The 16602-nt window shown below is 45.8% G+C and overlaps 1 protein-coding gene and 1 pseudogene across 1 annotated transcript in view; both read right to left on the bottom strand.

Moving 5' to 3' along the window:
- The window catches only part of SLC9C2 (solute carrier family 9 member C2 (putative)), a 63353-nt gene that overhangs the window by 39879 nt on the left and 6872 nt on the right, over positions 1-16602 (bottom strand). The window contains exons 4-8 of the mRNA XM_040984214.1: positions 13664-13829; positions 7468-7584; positions 5908-6069; positions 3541-3640; positions 811-954 (exon numbers count right to left, since the gene is read on the bottom strand). Of these exons, the coding sequence (XP_040840148.1) occupies positions 811-954; positions 3541-3640; positions 5908-6069; positions 7468-7584; positions 13664-13829 (689 nt within the window). The remainder of the gene's footprint in view (positions 1-810; positions 955-3540; positions 3641-5907; positions 6070-7467; positions 7585-13663; positions 13830-16602) is intronic.
- LOC121159347 lies at positions 8842-8940 on the bottom strand (annotated as a pseudogene).

Consider the following 16602-nt stretch of genomic DNA (forward strand, 5'->3'; position numbering starts at 1 on the left):
AAATGTTATACAAATACTTTCAACTGTATCTGTAAGAAAATGGCTAGTGGTGAGGGCAACATTGTGGCCTAGCACATAAAGCCACTCCCTGAGGGGCTGGCAATGCTTAAGACAGTAAGTAGATCATGGCCTGGTTGCTTCACTTCTGGTAATCAGAAAAGATGGACCTGAGCCCCTCCCACCCACGTAGGAGACCCAGATAAAGCTGACTTTGGCTTCCTCCTGGCACACTGAACCCAGCCACTGCAGCCAGCTACAGAGGGAATCGGTAGATGGAAGATTCTGTCTTTCCCTCCCTCTCTGTGACTCTGCCTTCCAAATAAAAATAAAACAGATCTTTAAAAAAAGTAAAAAGAACTCCACAACTACCTAGGAAGTCCCAAAGAACTGACTTAAGTCTCCTTAAGCATGTATCTCTTTACGTTACTGTCACTTGTAGGACTGTCTTATCCCTCCAAATAGATTGAGTTTACTCACCTCTGTGACCCTTGAAATTTCAAAGAGCAAGTCCTGTTTGTGCTCACAAAGGCACTCCTTTTTGGACAGGGACATGCAGTTGTCATTTGCCAGAGATGGAGGTGGAGATGCGGGAACTGACAGAGACCACTGGACACAAGCTTTCTAAGTTAAACAATCGGTTACTTCTTAAAGCCAACTTGCATACATGTACAACTTTGTAAAAATGCGTACAAATGAAACTGTTGTCAGCAACACAGTTTTTCCCTCACTCCAACGGCTTTTTGCTTTCCAGTTCTCATTCTGGGCTCGGGCCCCTAAATTCTAAAACAGTATCTGAAACATAATTCTTACCTTACCAAATTTACTGATGTAAACAAGATGATCACAAACACTACAGTGTGAAAGCTAAAATACTTTGTTTCTCCACATCCAATCACAATGCCAAAGAAAGTGTATATTAGATTTTGGTATACAGATGATAACATTGTTAAAAACCTAGGACAAATAAAAAGAAAGCCACGGATTTAAACAATGCAAAGCACATTTTAAATATTTTCCAATTTTACATAAAAGAGCGTATTTTTGTGTCTGCCACTTGGATCTCAACAGGAACAATCTCCTTCACCATCGTCAACATTTGGAAGAATGTCATAGGGGAACCCAGAGAGATGGCTCAATGGCTAAATCCTCACCTTGCATGGGTCAGGCTTCCATACGGATGACGGTTTGTGTCACACATGCCCTACTTCCCTTCCAGCCCCCTGCCTGTGGCCAGGGCAGGAAGAAGCCTTCGGCGCCTGCACCTACAAGGGAGACCTGGAGGAGCTCCTGGCTTTGGGCCAGCTCAGCTCTGGCTGTTGCGGCCATTTGGGGGTGAATCAGTAGATGGAAGATCTTACTCTCTCTGTTCTCCTTCTGTCCATAAATTTGATCTATTTTTCTGATAATAAATACCATTCTGAAGGCTGTGTTGCTGGATGGAGACATGCCCAGTTTCACATCCCCAGTTGCCTTCATTCCATCAGTATCTACGAACTGCCTCTCAGGACAGAAAAGGCAAGGCAGAAAAATGAACACTTTCCCATTGTGTGCACCCACTGAGTCTTGGGGACCAACTGATGGTGTGTCGCTGTGGGCCTGTCACCACCATCCAGAGCTGTCAGGTCACAGCTGGCTGACTCCTGTCACCACCGGGCAGAGCTAGCAGGTCACGGCTGGCTCACTCCTGTCACCACCAGGCAGAGCTGGCAGGTCACGGCTGGCTGACCAACCGACCGAGGGCTGACTGATGGTGTGTCGCTGTGGGCCTGTCACCACCAGCCAAAGCTGGCAGGTCACGGCTGGCTCACTCCTGTAACTGCCAGGCAGAGCTGGCAGGTCACGGCTGGCTGACCGACTGACCAACTTGGGGCTGACTGATGGCAGGCTCTGCACAGCTTCTCCCTTGGTGACTTGTACATGTGTCCTCTACTCTGAAAGTCTGTGTTGTCTGTTTTCACACCCACTGAATTCCTAATGGTCTTGCCAGGCTGACTACGTCACACTACTCCAGGAAACCACCTGGTGCGCTCTAGGTAGAAGTGATTCGCCATTGAATCCCTTCGGGTTGGTTGTCTGCACCACGCGGTTCTGACGGGGAAGCTGGTACTACAATCACGCAGATTGCCAAGCTAACCCCTGAAACACAGTTCTTAGGGTCTGCTCGCCTGTGGTAGCCAAACATGACCCTTCCTTTTCTTGATTCCCTCTCTTGGGACTTAGCCTTACAGCTCAGTGGTAACTGTGTGTGCCCCTCAAGCCATTTCCTTACGGACAATCTCAAGGAAAAGCCGCATTTCAGTCTGCAGACACCAGCCATGTTCTGACGTCACAGCATTACCCCAAGCCTACAGCTTGAGTCTGGATGACTCCTGGTGCCTAACTCAATGGATCTATAGGGAGAAGATACAGCAGGAGGGCCTAAACACCCAGTGTGTGGCTTTCTGCAAACTCAGAACTCACAGAATAGCTGAAGTGACTATACTTAAAAAAAAAAAAAAAAAAAAAAAAGACTCTCTAAAGGAACTGAAAAGATGCCTTACATATAATCAGATCCAAATAAATACATAATTCTTCATGTTCATCATTAGATTCTTGCATACAACATGTCTGCCCTTTCCTCCTGAGTGTTTTCTGAGAAGTGGCTTGTTTCCATAACACCACACCTGAGATGTAACACCTGGGACCCAGTAGACAAAGGTGGGCTGAGGGGGTGAGAGAAGCAACTGGGTGAACACAATGTCTCACTTACAAGGAGGCTCTCATACAGACTGCTCAAATTCGGAACCACCGCCAAGCGTGCTCTATAAGCATCTGGGTCTTTAAATAACAGTGAAGTTTTATTTACATGCACACAAAACTAGAATCGTTCCAGGTGCCAACTCTTCACCCAGGAGGGCAAGAAAGGGCCCTCTCGTCTCTGAAATGTCCCGAAGGAGAGTTGGGGCGTCAACAGAGCAGAAAGGACACAACTTCCACCATAATACTTTTTCACAGTGATTTTTGTGGAGATTTTTTTCTGAAGGCATGGTTTATTTTTCTCATTTTAGCATGTGGTCTCATGCACTGAGAGAATTCCCGCCATGCACTAGTCCATGATTCGGTGTTGTGTGTCTCAGCAGCCATTCAGGGCAGTGCCTTTGGTGGGAAGGCAGCATGTGAACTGCCAGAGCCCAAAGACACCCGGTGAGCTAGGCGCACTACCAGCTATAAAGGGTGGGTGAGCTGTGCCGGCATTGCTGCTCTCCTAGCCCTTTCCACGTCAGCACACTGTACCTCAACTAACTCCACAAGGAAACTAAGGGCAGGAAGGAGTCTTTCTTTTTATTAATTGCCACAATTCAAAGTAATCATAAAAATAATCAATATTGGTGACTGCTTGTACCTTAAGTTCTTTTCAAGCAGAACTGATAGCACAATTAATCATTTTAAAGTAGAGAATCCTTAAATAATGGACATTTTATTAATGTCCACACAGGCAGGACCCTTTCAGCCCAATATTTCTCTCATGAGATGATACCAAGTACGCAGCAGATAACTTACTTAGTGAGTAGGAACTCCATGCTTGGCTTGAAGCTTAAGGAATCTAAATTCAGCCCGAGAGCGATTAAAGCAACAATGCCCGACATTCCACAAAATTCCACTGAGGAGGCAAAGTGAATAGATGAGACTAAATGCAATCAAGTCTCCAATGGAGAGACTTGGTACTAAGTGAAGACCCTGGAGAGCCCTTTCCGGAAGGCTGAGTCAGGTGCATGGCGTAACCCTGCACAGTTGCTTTAAAGGCTGCATTTGTCAAATGGCTGTGGGCATCCAGCACCTGCCTCAGCTGCTCCACCCGGATAGCATGCAAAGAAATGAGTGTTCCAGACACTGAAATCTGAACTTCACATTATTTCCACAGACCACAAAATATTTGCCTTTAGTTTTATGTTTTAAAACATTTTAAAATACAGGGACCATTCTTATATGAGTTCACAGACTGCCAAGTCCTGCTGCAGACTGTCACACAGGACTCATGAAAAAGCAGTTTAAGCACCTCTGTCCTGCACCTGTAGGGCATGGCACTGGGAGTCCTGGGACAACCTCAGGGTTAGGGCAGAGAGCAGAGTAGAAGAGAAGGGAGGGGAGGGGAGGGGAGGGGAGGGGAGGGGAGGGGAGGGGAGGGGAGGAGAGGGGAGGAGGAGAGGAGAGGGGAGGGGAGGGGAGGTAAAACAGGAGAGTTTTGGAGCAGCCGCAGTATTTGCTTGTGGAATGTGTCCTCCCAACTCCATTAGCATCCCTACATCTGTAGACTAGATATAAAACATCAAGCTTCATAAAGTTATCATAAAGATTAGTTCAGATTACATTTAAAGTGCTTGGCACACTTAGAAAGCAATGAATAAATTACAATTACTATGCTCCTATTTTATCTTTTTATTGCTTACTTTACTAATATTATTTGTTAAAGAGGATTTTATTATTCCTTTGGTTTATCCAAGCATTTTGGCTCACTTTAGACATTAGGTAGCTATAATCACAGTATAGTTTTTAAGGAAAATTACCAACTTCTTTAAGACTGATTCTCAGAGACCTGTGCCCACTTAGGAAAGTTAATTGTCAAATGTTTTGATAATTTTGTTAGCCACCTCCAGCACACTTGCTGGAGTGATTCTCATACCACACGGCATCTCAGTGAGACCTGCCAGCTTCTGTAAGCTAGAGCACATTTGTGGAGGAAGAAACAGAAGCTTAGAGACGTGAGAGAGTTTTTGTGTCCCTGGGACGTGAGTGCAGGTCTGCCGAACTTCCAAGCCCCTCAAGGACTGTCAGCGGCGTGTTAGGCCAACACATGTCTCATGGCTACTGGGCATGCAGCAAGCCTTGAACTTGTTTGAGGGAAGATCGGAGAGAGAGGAGGACGATTATGTAGCAACCTTTGCCTCAGAAACTCTAGCAGGAGAATGACTCAGACTTTCAAGGCATCCTTCAGACAAGTCCAGGAGAGAGGAAACGCAGAACCGGAAACTGGAAGTCGGACGCCGGAAGCCAGAAGGGGAGGCAGGCGGGCAGGGAAGACAGAAACGGAAACCAGAAGCCGGAAGCCGGAAGCCGGAAGGGGAGGCAGGTGGACAGGGAAGGCAGAAACGGAAGCCGGAAGGGCAGGCAGGCAGGGAGGGAATCACTGTAGCTACAAAACAATACCATTGAAAATAGTAGTAAAAATCTTTAAAAACAAGTTGAACAAATATTGAAATGCTGTGCTGACCAGCACAAAAACGTAATCACCAACGTTATCATGGATATTGTTTTCTTCTATAGATGTAAAGGTATTTGACAATGTGTTTGCTTTCCAGTAGCTAATAACATTTTGTCCACATTAAGCATTCATTTTCTGAAGTTCAACTATTTTGAAAGTATGTGCCTTTCTTTTTCAAATTGCATGCTTTCATTTTAAAATCACCAGTAACTGCATCCCAATTTTTTTTTGAGGAAAATATGCAATAAATAAATTACCTCAGTAATTTTTTTAATCCCCTCAACGTGGCACTCACTAAATTCAAGATTGTTGAGCGGCAAAGCACCTCAGGAGTGCCTCCCTCAACTCTGTCCTTTTACAAAGGGACTGATCAGGGTGAGGGCAGCCAGGAGCCACCTTGACTTCTCAGGGCTCTCAACAGAGCCACTGTGTACCCTGAGAGGAACGCCGAGGAGAAGGGGCCTCAGGGCCATACACAGACCGAGCAGAGACCTGGAAGGAACCGCAGCTTCCCATCCGGATGGGCTGCTACTCAAGAATTAACAGAACACAACAGTGTGACACACGGAGGGGCCACAAAGAGGCGAATTCGGACAGCAGTAACTGGGCTGGATGTCCCAGGGAATGCAGAGGCCTAAGGACAGCAGTTTTGGGTGTTTCTGCCTTACCGAGGTAGAAAATCAAGTACACCATGGAGACACAGAGAATGACGTTGCTCCGCATCTTGCTGTGAAGTTCAGACAGCATGGACGGGATCAACCTTGAACACAGGTACCCGCAGAGGGCGCTTCCACAGATGTCCTTCAGGATCTCCATGAGCACGTGTATCTCTGAGGAACAAAGCAACTGGAGCTGTGACCCTGCGCCTGCTCTTGAGAGAGTCCTCTAGCTCTCTCTGCAGATCCTCCCCTCACGGCCCGCAGCTGGAGCATTCCTTCTCAGTGGATCCTTCACTGCCACAGGAGGCAGGCAGGAATCACACATATGAAAACTATGTGACAGGGCCGGCACAACAGCTCAACTGACTAATCCTCCATCTGCAACACTGGCATCCCATATAGGCACCGGTTCAAGTCCCAGCTGCTCCATTCCCCTTCCAGCTTCCTGTCTGTGGCCTGGGAAAGCAATAGTGGACTGCCCAAAGCCTTGGGACCCTGCACCTAAGAGGGAGAGTCAGGCAGTTCCTGGCTCCCAACTTTGGATCAGCTCAGCTCTGGTAGTTGTGGCCATTTAGGGAGTGAACTAGCAGCTGGAAGATCTTTCTCCCTGTTTCTCCTTCTCCTGTAAATCTGCTTTTCCAATAAAAATAAATAAGTCTTAAAAAAAAACTGCAACAAACTGGAAGCTCAATATTCAAACAAAAGACACCCAGATTCAATTTTTTTTAACAAATCATTGCAGGAGCAAACAAATCACACACAGTCTCTTTTTCATTTGTGTTTGAAAAGCAGAGCCAGAGCAAATGGAAGATCTACTGTGTGGGGTTCAATCTCCCAGTGCCCGCCATGAGGCCAGGCTTGAGGCGTGCACTGTGCTTCTCACAGCTCACAGTAGCAAAGTTAGGGTTAGGGCTAGGGTTGGAAGCAATGCTGGCTTTGACACCCGATCACTTCAACACGGATGTCGTCCTCCCTGTCCTGTCATCCTCCCTGCTGCCCAACACCTGCTCAACACCTGTCCTTTGGCTCCTGTTAGTCTCTTTTTTTTAACTATCACACAAATACATTAGTAGGACACTTTTCCTCTTTCATTCTGTGATAACCATCCCTGCCCCTAAATTTTCTACTAGTACTACATCTAGAAATCTAACAAGGAAACACTTTTCACATTCTAGTGAGCTTTCACCAGAAGAATCCAGCTATGGTCGTTTCAAGGGCCCGACTGGCCAGTGGTACATGAAGCATCATGCTTTCACCCTTTTACCCAAATCCAGGGTCCACACGCCCTGAGATGCAGACGGACCCAGGCAAGAAGTCGGTGTGAGCCAGCGGATGCAATGCTCTGCGTGCACACAGGGATGGTCAGCCAAGGGGATGGAAGAGAACATCCCTGGACACATAAAGAAAGAAACCACACAGCTGGAAACTGTGTTCTGGTACCCGACATTTTCTGGTCCATGTAGATACAAGCAGAGGGAAAGCAGCAAAGTTTCAAACATCCTGAATGGATTTTTATCTCAATAAGAATGATTTTAGAAAATATACAGACAAAAAAGCAAACCCTCCTACCACTAAACAGAGTCACATGCATGGGCTGGCTCCGGAACATTCCAAAAAATATGGCCGTGACACCACAGACGATCAGTGACTCTCCTCTAATGATATCGGTATACATTTTGGAACCTCCTGGAAAAGAAAATATAAAGTAAAATTTAATGAAATAAGTGAAAGTTCTACTCACACATGAAAAATGTAAGAAAAAGGACTAGAACAGGGAACGTGCCCAGTGCTGAGTGCAGTGGCATGCTGGATGTGGGCAGCGCCCTGGGCTGATGTGTCCTTCCCAGGGCAGTGACCTCTCTGTGCAGCCTCCTTGGTCTCATCCCACAGGAGCTTCACAGGGACACAGACACTTCTCAGGACGCTGTGTGAAGTTTGGCTAAGTAAATGAGAACCACACTAGAAAGAATTCTTTCTTTAGGAATAAGGCCAAATAATGACCAGCAATGCCACTCCTAGGTTTTCACAAAGGACACCTAAATATATGCACCACACAAAGAAAGAACAAAACCATGCACCTAGAGGTTCATAACAGAATGACTCTCAAGAGCCAAAACATGGAAACAACTCAGGGTGCAGCCGCTGACGAACGGAGAAGCACACATCATAACACGGCAGACCAAGCCAGGCGCAGAGTGGCTGCCCCCGGCCACCCCTTTATCTGGAGCTTTGCTATCCACAGTTTCAGAAGCCCGCAGTCAACTGTGGTCCAAAAGCATTAAGAGAAAAATTCCAGAACTTAAAAAAAAACTCACTAGATGTTTTGCTCTGTTTTTGTAAAGTTTATTTAAAAGCTGAGGAAATCACAGACACACCATCAGAGAGAGAGCGGGCAGGGAGGCGGAAGGTGGGGGACTGTTTCCCCTGTGTCCATGGTCACAGGGAGAGAGCATACCTCTTCCCATCAGGCAGCTTATCCTGAGCCAGGGAAGGGGCGGGGGGCGGTACCTGATATCGCCCCCTCAAAGAAAGTCATGCGTTTTAAGTAACTTGTTATAATGCATTATTATAATTGCATCTTCTGATTGGTTATTACTGTTCATTATGCCTAATGTGTAAATTAAGCTTCGTGCTCTGCATGTGCAAAGCAAACGTGTCGACTGAAGAGCCACCCGCTCTGACTTTCAGAAGGGCACATTCGGGGCACTACTGTGTAGTCTCCAGAATATACTGAGAAACCAAAAATGCCAGGGGCTTGACAAATTCCACATCCAAATTTCTCTCTGATGCCATTTTATTTATTTATTTATTTATTTTGGATGACCTGAAAGGCTGCTAACATTTTCTGATGTGTAGATGGGCTCATGATAAATTACTTCAGCTATTGTATGCTTAAAAACCACTTATTTCCTCTTCACTTTGAGATTTTCCTGAGAATTAACAATAAAAATGGGATGCTTCACAAATGTATGTGTCATCCTGCACTAGGACCATGTCAATCATCTCTGTATCATTCCAGTTTGAGCACATTTGCTGTAACAATGACTATAAGTATGGATCTTAAGTCAGTAGAATCTTCCTCTCAGTCTTTGAAAAGTATCGAGGCACCACTGTTCAATTGCGTTGCTTCTCAAGTGTGTCATTGTTACTAGCTTTGTTTCTCTCAGTGTGCGCCTTTTTTCCTTTCGCTACTTTACCATGTTTCACTGGCTGTAAGGGCTCTGATTCCATGTTGGCCTTGCTGAGCATTGTCCATCTGTGGCTTTGTTTCCATCAAACTGGAACACTGAAATGTTTTTACCGCTCCCTTCCTCTCTCTCGGGGACTCATACATTGTGGTTGAGGCTGCCCCACAGCTCACTCGTGCTTGTGGCTTGTTGCCTGCCACAGGATTTTCCCCCCTGTGCACATTTCATCTTGGACGAGCTCCATTCGCTCACCCTTCCCTCTGCTGCCAATCCTGCCAATCCAATGTGTTTTTCATCCTAGACTTTCTTTCACCTGTTAGAGGTTTACTGATACAAAGGGCTCAAAAAAGTGTCATGTATATGAGTGAAATTGACAGGGGTTGATTATTTTTAACAGCTCTTCCTATCGTCTTGAGGAAGAGTGGTTCTTCTACTCACCAGTTGTTGGGTTCTGTATTTTAGCGGAGGGGTAAGCTTGCGATCATACAGAAAATTTAAAGGATGACATTGTGGGAAAAGTAAGAAAAGAAGGAAGGAGTGTAGGAAGTATTATGTTCTTAAGACTGCATATATGAAATGCATGAAATTTGTTCCCATTTTATAAATTTAAAAGATTCAAAAAAAATTTCAACCTTTTATCTATTATGTCCAGTGGTGTGACACATCAGCTCTCCAAAACTAAGTTTAAAAGAAACTTACTTCCAAAAACTTCCACCCGGCCAATTCTAAGCTACCAACAGTTTAACAATCAGCTTTCAAAATCCCTAATGATTTAATAATTGGTTCTCATACATTCATATGAATTAATTTCTGCCCCAAATTCAACGTTTAGCCTCACGACTGCCTGAAGCATAACTATAATTAACTTAATGTTATTAAGCTTAATGTAATGTCTTAATGTTTTCATCCATTAATTCTATCATTGTTGAGTCGGCTTCTACTCATAATTTTTGTACTTTGTGAATCATTTTTCCTGTTTCTTTGCATATCTGGTCCCCTTTTAAAAAAGATTTATTTACGCTTATTGGAAATGCAGATTTACATAGAGAGAAAGAGATCCAAAGAAAACAGTCTTCCATCTGCTGGTTCACTCCCCAAGTGGCCACAGTGGTCAGAGCTGAGCTGATCCAAAGCCAGGAGCCAGGAGCTTCTTCTGGGTCTCCCACGCAGGTGCAGGATCCCAAGACTTTGGGCCATCCTTTACTGCTTTCCCAGGCCATAAACAGGAAGCTAGATGGGAAGTGGAGCAGCCAGGACATGAGCTGGCGCTCATATGAGATCCTGGCATGTGTAAAGCAAGGATTTAGCCACTGAGCCATCACACAAGACCCATTTGGTCATTTGCAGTTGGATGACACAATTGTATTTTTTCTCCTATTAATGAAGTATTGTGTACATTATATTCCTATAAATCTTTCTGAGCTTCATTCAGAGTCCGTGTCAGCCCTTCCAGTCGTGAGGTTAAGCTCTGTCAGATGGTATCAGAGCAGCCTTTAGTCCAAGGCCATGCTCCCTGCTCCTTCAGGTCATGAGTAAGGAGGGTCCTCCATTCCATCGAAAACAAGAAGGACGTTGGTGCCTTCGTGCTTTCTAGCTGTTGCTTTCTCCAGCCTTTCCCTGCTTGTACTCACGAGGGCTTGCCCACACTGAAGGAGGAGCCTCTGCTGGGACATTGCCTGCCAGGCAGTGTCATCCTGAGGACTCCAGCTGCTCTGGCCCCTCGACTGTCCGCTGGAGATCTCCCCAGCTCAGTGCACTCAGAGCAAACACTCTCCTGTCACGTGGCTATGAAAGTCACCAAGGACACTCTGCTCTCCTGCCTCATGGCCAAAGCCTGAGCACAGGTTTGTTGCTGTCTTTGTTTTTGTCTAGGCGTTTCTTCCAGTGCTCCAGCAGGAAGGTAAATCCAGCCCCTGTTAGTGCATCTAACCATGAGGGAATCTAAGTGAAGGGGCCTTGTCTCCAGTGAGTGTGGGCAACCCCACTCCTGCCATGGACTTTTTCCCTTTAAGGGCATAAACCCAAGCTTAAGAATACAGACCCACATTGGTGTATCATGCACCTAATGCAATTACAAATTGATGTAGAAAGCATTGCCTTGATAAAGATATTCATCTATCGCAGCAAAACCTAAACTGATCATATGAAGCGATGTGATTATTTTTTAAATCCAAGTGGAGCTGGACCTGAGTAATGCCCTGTACCTTTGCCTTTTGGGGGTTTTCAATCATATAATAATTGTTATTATTTGTAAGGATGCTTCATTTAAAATAAATGTTTCCTTTTTAATGTATAAAGATGTAAAGTATCAATCAAGACGTTCAGACGGTGTCCACGTTTGTGAATAAATCCCGAGTGACAGGGCGACTACTGGACTATGTACCACCTGCTTCTGGGTTCATGTTTGTTCCTGTTCCTCCTGCTTCATGGCGGCAGCCCCCAAACAAATGCAGTCAACAAAATGTGCTGTAACCATCCTCATCTTGCAGCCTGTTGTCGACTCCGCAATGGCAGGATGCAGCAGCATGCTGGTCAGGCAGGTCTGGAGGGTGTTCACACATTTGATTTCTCTGGGGAAGAAACTCCTCAGTCGCCTGTCTGAGATTCAGTGAGTCAACAAGCAGCACCTAACCTGTAAGCTCCAGCGCGGGAAGTTTTGCAGCTGAACATAGTTCTTTTCAGTAATAAAACATACAGAAAGAAATGACAATGTTTGAGGGGATATTTATGTCTACCCAGATTTAAATATTACCTAACAAATACATGGATGGAAACATCACCTCATGCTCAAGAAATATGTGAGATTTTTACATATCAGTAAAAAGCGATACTTCAATAATTGGCAATCACCACCATCATGTGCAACCAACCTTTACTGATTTGTTGTGAAATTTGTAAAAATTGGAAAAGATAAAAGTAAAAATCACCCACAACCCAGCTGTGATCTTTCTTCAAGTCTTTTTCTAAATGTAGAATTCCTTTTAAACAGCTGAAATCATACTAAAACTTTGGGTTTTAGTTCAAGGTCCTCTTATTAATCTGCTTTAAAATAAGAATTGAGTTCTTTACTTGCCTTTAAAACAGTAATGGAGAGCCTTTCCAACAAAAGGAAATAAATATATATTTTTTTAAAAAAGTAGATAATGAACGGACATGTTTCTTTAAACTTGCATATAGCCGTTACTCTGTCCAGAGGAGGCCCAGCCCTACACCCATGGTGCAAAGAGCACCCCTCCAGGACGCGCCAATCACGCTGTGGAAACTGTGTCTGGTATAGTATGGTAATGTGGAGAATGTAGAAAAAAATCATTTTCCTCATAAAAATTAGCTTATTATAACTATTAGGTGGAGAGCTGTTTTTTTTGTTTTAGTTTTAGGTTTTTTTTTTTTTAATTGGAAACTCAAATATTCAGAGAGGAGGAGAGACAGTGAGAAAGATCTTCCATTTACTGATTCACTCCCCAAGCAATTGCAATGGCCAGAGCTGAGCTAATCCGAAGCCAGGAACCAGGAACCTCCTCTGGGTCTCCCCATAGGTACAGGGTCCCAAGGCTCTGGGCCGTCCTCAACTGCTTTCCCAGGCCCCAAGTAGGAAGCTGGATGGGAAGTAGGGCTGCCAGGATTAGAACCGGTGCCCATAAGGGATCCCAGTGCATGCAAGGTGAGGGCTTTGGCCACTAGGCTACAGCGCTAGGCCCGATAAACTGTTTTTAAGAAAAAATTCATTTATCTAATTCAAACAAAGGAACTACATGGTAGTCCTACCAACATCAAAATAAGTTAATGTTGGTTTTCCCCATAAACACAAGTTGAGTTCATCTTTCTAGGAAAAAAAATTGTTACTTATCCAGACCCTAAATAACACCTGAACATCCTCGACATAAAGGAAATGTCAATGTAGGCCTGGCCAAACTTGTGTGACTTTTCTAAAACAGAAGATTTTCTACTAAATCGCTCTTTTACAAAATTAACACAAAAACCACAATTGTATGTAGGGAAATGGCCAGGATAAAGGAACTTTATGACGTGATGTCAACTTACTCCAGCAAATAAACTAGAAGTGGTACAGGAGTCCGCAGCTTTTTCGGGATCAGCTTCTGTTGAATGTATATTGACTGCCCGATTGCATCTTTCCCCCTCTTCTTTAAAATAAACGACCGAAAAATAATAATAATAACAAAATAAACGACCACCCTGGCCATCACTGTCCAACCTCAGGAGGCAGTTTTGACAAGAAGTAACAAGGCTTTGGACAATCTCATGAGAGGCTTTGTCTGTGCATTGGCAGAGGAACTCACCTACTTAGAATCTCTATTGTGTAGCCTAGAATTCAATGGAATGGAATAAAAATATCCATTTTTGTCACCAAGATTATGATTTGTTCTTGAGGGGAAAGAAAAACTACTTTGCTATTCTATCTGATGCTCTTTCTTTCACACCCTCAGTGGCCGCACCACTTTCCACACGTCAGTCAGTACGCAATTCCCAGGAGAAACCCCTCCTCCACCAGTACTGATTCAAGAATACCATGCTGCTTCCTGCCTTCAAGATAAGCGGAAGAAGCAAGTCTGACATACCAATAATTTTTAGAGCGTTCACCGAATAAAAAGGATCTGTAATGGCAAGGACGATGCTGAACAGCAGGCAGGACTGCGGGTCCCAGGCCTCCGGATTGAAGTTCATAACCACGTATCCAATTAGGATGAATGACGTTACAAAGCTGATCAGTGTGGTTAGCAAGACCTGTGGGCCAATGAGAGCACGGCGTTATGGTCAGCATCTAGACTTAGCAAGACCTGTGGGCCAATGAGAGCACGGCGTTATGGTCAGCATCTAGACTTAGCAAGACCTGTGGGCCAATGAGAGCACGGCGTTATGGTCAGCCTCTAAAGCTGGCGTGGGTGCATCTGCCTATGCTGTGACAATCCCATGTGGGTTACAAACATACAAATCCTCTGGAAAATGCGCTTTGACCGGCATTCTAGCTTAACTCCCTCAAAGAAACCATCCCATTTACACAGCGGCATTCAGTCTTACTGTTGGAAAGATCGGCTCAACCCTCTTTCTTGCCGCTCTTCCACCTAAGAGTTCTCAATGTCAGAACATTCTTGACACAGAATGCAAGTGTCTTTCTCCTCCCTCTGTATAAAACACATTCTTCTTTCCCTCAATGGAGGGATTTTTATTCATTGTCAAGCAGATCGTACTGTAGTGTAGAAGAGAAACACCATGAAATGCTGAAATCAAATTATTTGCAATTTCTTGCTTTCAACACATTATTTGTGTCCAAGTCAAAGAAAATTACCCCTCAAGGAAAAAATACTTGTGTTAGTCATTCTTTTTCTTATTTTCCACTTCTGCTCTTTGTTCCATTTTCCATGAAGTTCCCAGGTTCCCATAACTTTCCCCCTAAATACTTTTTGTTGAATTTATTTCAGATATCATATTTTCACTTTTCAATACTTATTTCTGGCTCTTCCTCTCTTCTTAACGTGATTTTACTCCCACTGTTTCTGCAAGGCTATAAACTATATATATTGGGAAGTTTTCTCCTGTCCCTTTTCTTTCTTCTTTTAGATGATGCTTACATAGTTGATCAGGGTGGGAAGGATCCAGGGTTAAGGAGAAGTGGGTGTGATAATTGTTTCCAAGCTATTTCTTTTTCCCATTTTGGGGGCGGGGAGAGACAAGGGGATAGGCCATACCCAACCTCCCCACCATCCCAGTACCCAAGGATGGGGAGAGGCCACCTGATATCAACCAGGGTCACATGGCACAAGTTTCGAAGGTTCTACTCAGGTGGATGAGATAATTTCGAAATGCTGTCGATTTTGCAGATCTATGAATGAGGAATCCTTTCCAAGGTCCATTGGCTGACACAGTTAACCTTAGAGTCTCCAATCGCCCTGATGTTTGCTGTCAGTATTTGGCCAGGGTAGTTGTCCATATGTTCTGCTCTCCATACTCTGCTATGGTACCAGATGTCCTCTGCAGGCCCCGATGAGCTACCATGTCCTCCATGTGCATCATGGTCTGCCATCCAGCACTCCATCCTCTACACTGAGGAGGACCAGTTCTCCCAGGTGGGCTCATGAGCCTGAGCCATGCAACCCAGGACCTGCCAGACCCCCACCTCAGGGCTCACGGACCTGGCCCCCATCACAAAGGCAGTCTCAGCGACCTGGACCAGGAGACCCAGGCCCCTCAGGGCCCCCACCCTGGGGCACACAAATCCAGTACCCACTTTGTAGGTGGACCCTAGGACCTGGGCCAGGAGACTCAGGGCCCACTAGACTCCCCACCCCTCGGGGCTCATGGACCCGACACCCACCACCCCCAGACTGACATGGCCCATCTTTCTTTGGCATCCACCAGTGGATACTACAGCCTAATTTGATCCAATCTGCCCCCAGTTTCAGCTTATGCTAGTTGGTGCTGCAGTCTAGCCATTCCCAGTCATAGCCCAGTCCCAACTCGAGTGTGAATTGGCTGGTGATGCAGCCCAACTCAGGTCCTCATGTACCCAATCTGGGTCTCGGAGCTGCCAGGGGATGTTACGAACTGGCCCAGCCTGACCCACTCCCTGACCTGACCCACATGTAGGTACTGTAACCTGGTCTGGTTTGGGCTGCTCCTTGCCTTGGGTATTGTGCTTACCTGCAGGGACTGCAACCTGACAGAGAAGTTCACCAGACTCCACTATTCAGTCTCCTCCCAGTGGCACATCTTGCACACACCAGTGGGTCCCTGGCCCAAGTTGACTTCGACCACCTTTGGTCCTGGCAGAAATGGTGTCCTTGCCCAATCAGCCTATATCCTTTCCAGTTCTTTCTGTTGGGTGTTACAGCCCATCCACACTTGGTCCGTTCCCAGACACAGCTTTCACATGATTCAGTGGGAGCGAAGACCTAGCCCAGCCCATTCTACAAGAGTGGCCTCATCCATGGAAGTTCCAGGAAAGTCATTCTCACCTGGACCTGAACCCTATGGCCTTTGCTAATCCCCACCTGTGCCATCTCCCAGACTCCCTGTAAGCCCACACCCCCAGGATTCCAGAGCACATTGCTGGGTGGCCCGTGGGCTTGGTCAGGATTCCCTCAGCAGCCACCATGCAGCTGGGAGAGTCGAGCACACATGCCTCCACGTCAAACTCACCTGGGCTCCCCTACCACCAAGATGAGGCAGAGCCAGGGTCCCGCCTGCCAGAGCAGCCTGACATCCCCCACGGTGTGATGACTGTGGACAGAGACATCTCTCAGGCCTCAACAAGCTCAGGATTTGCCCACCACCTGGTAGCAGTGGCTAGGGCTGGGATCCCAAGCATGGAGCCTGAGCCAGCCTGGATTCCCCCAAGCAGCTGCCATCAGTTGGGAGAATCAAGCACCTGTGCCTCCAGGTCAAACCCACCTGGGTTCCCCCCACCAAGATGGTGGTGGTGGGCCTGTCCCTTACTTTCATTAAGAACGAATATTGTGTCCCGTGCAATAGCCTAGTGGCTATAGTCCTTGCCTTGTAC

The sequence above is a fragment of the Ochotona curzoniae genome, unplaced genomic scaffold (assembly GCF_017591425.1).
Source record: "Ochotona curzoniae isolate NIBS_2020 unplaced genomic scaffold, NIBS_Ocur_1.0 contig_4105, whole genome shotgun sequence".
In the NCBI taxonomy this organism is placed as follows: Eukaryota; Metazoa; Chordata; class Mammalia; order Lagomorpha; family Ochotonidae; genus Ochotona; species Ochotona curzoniae.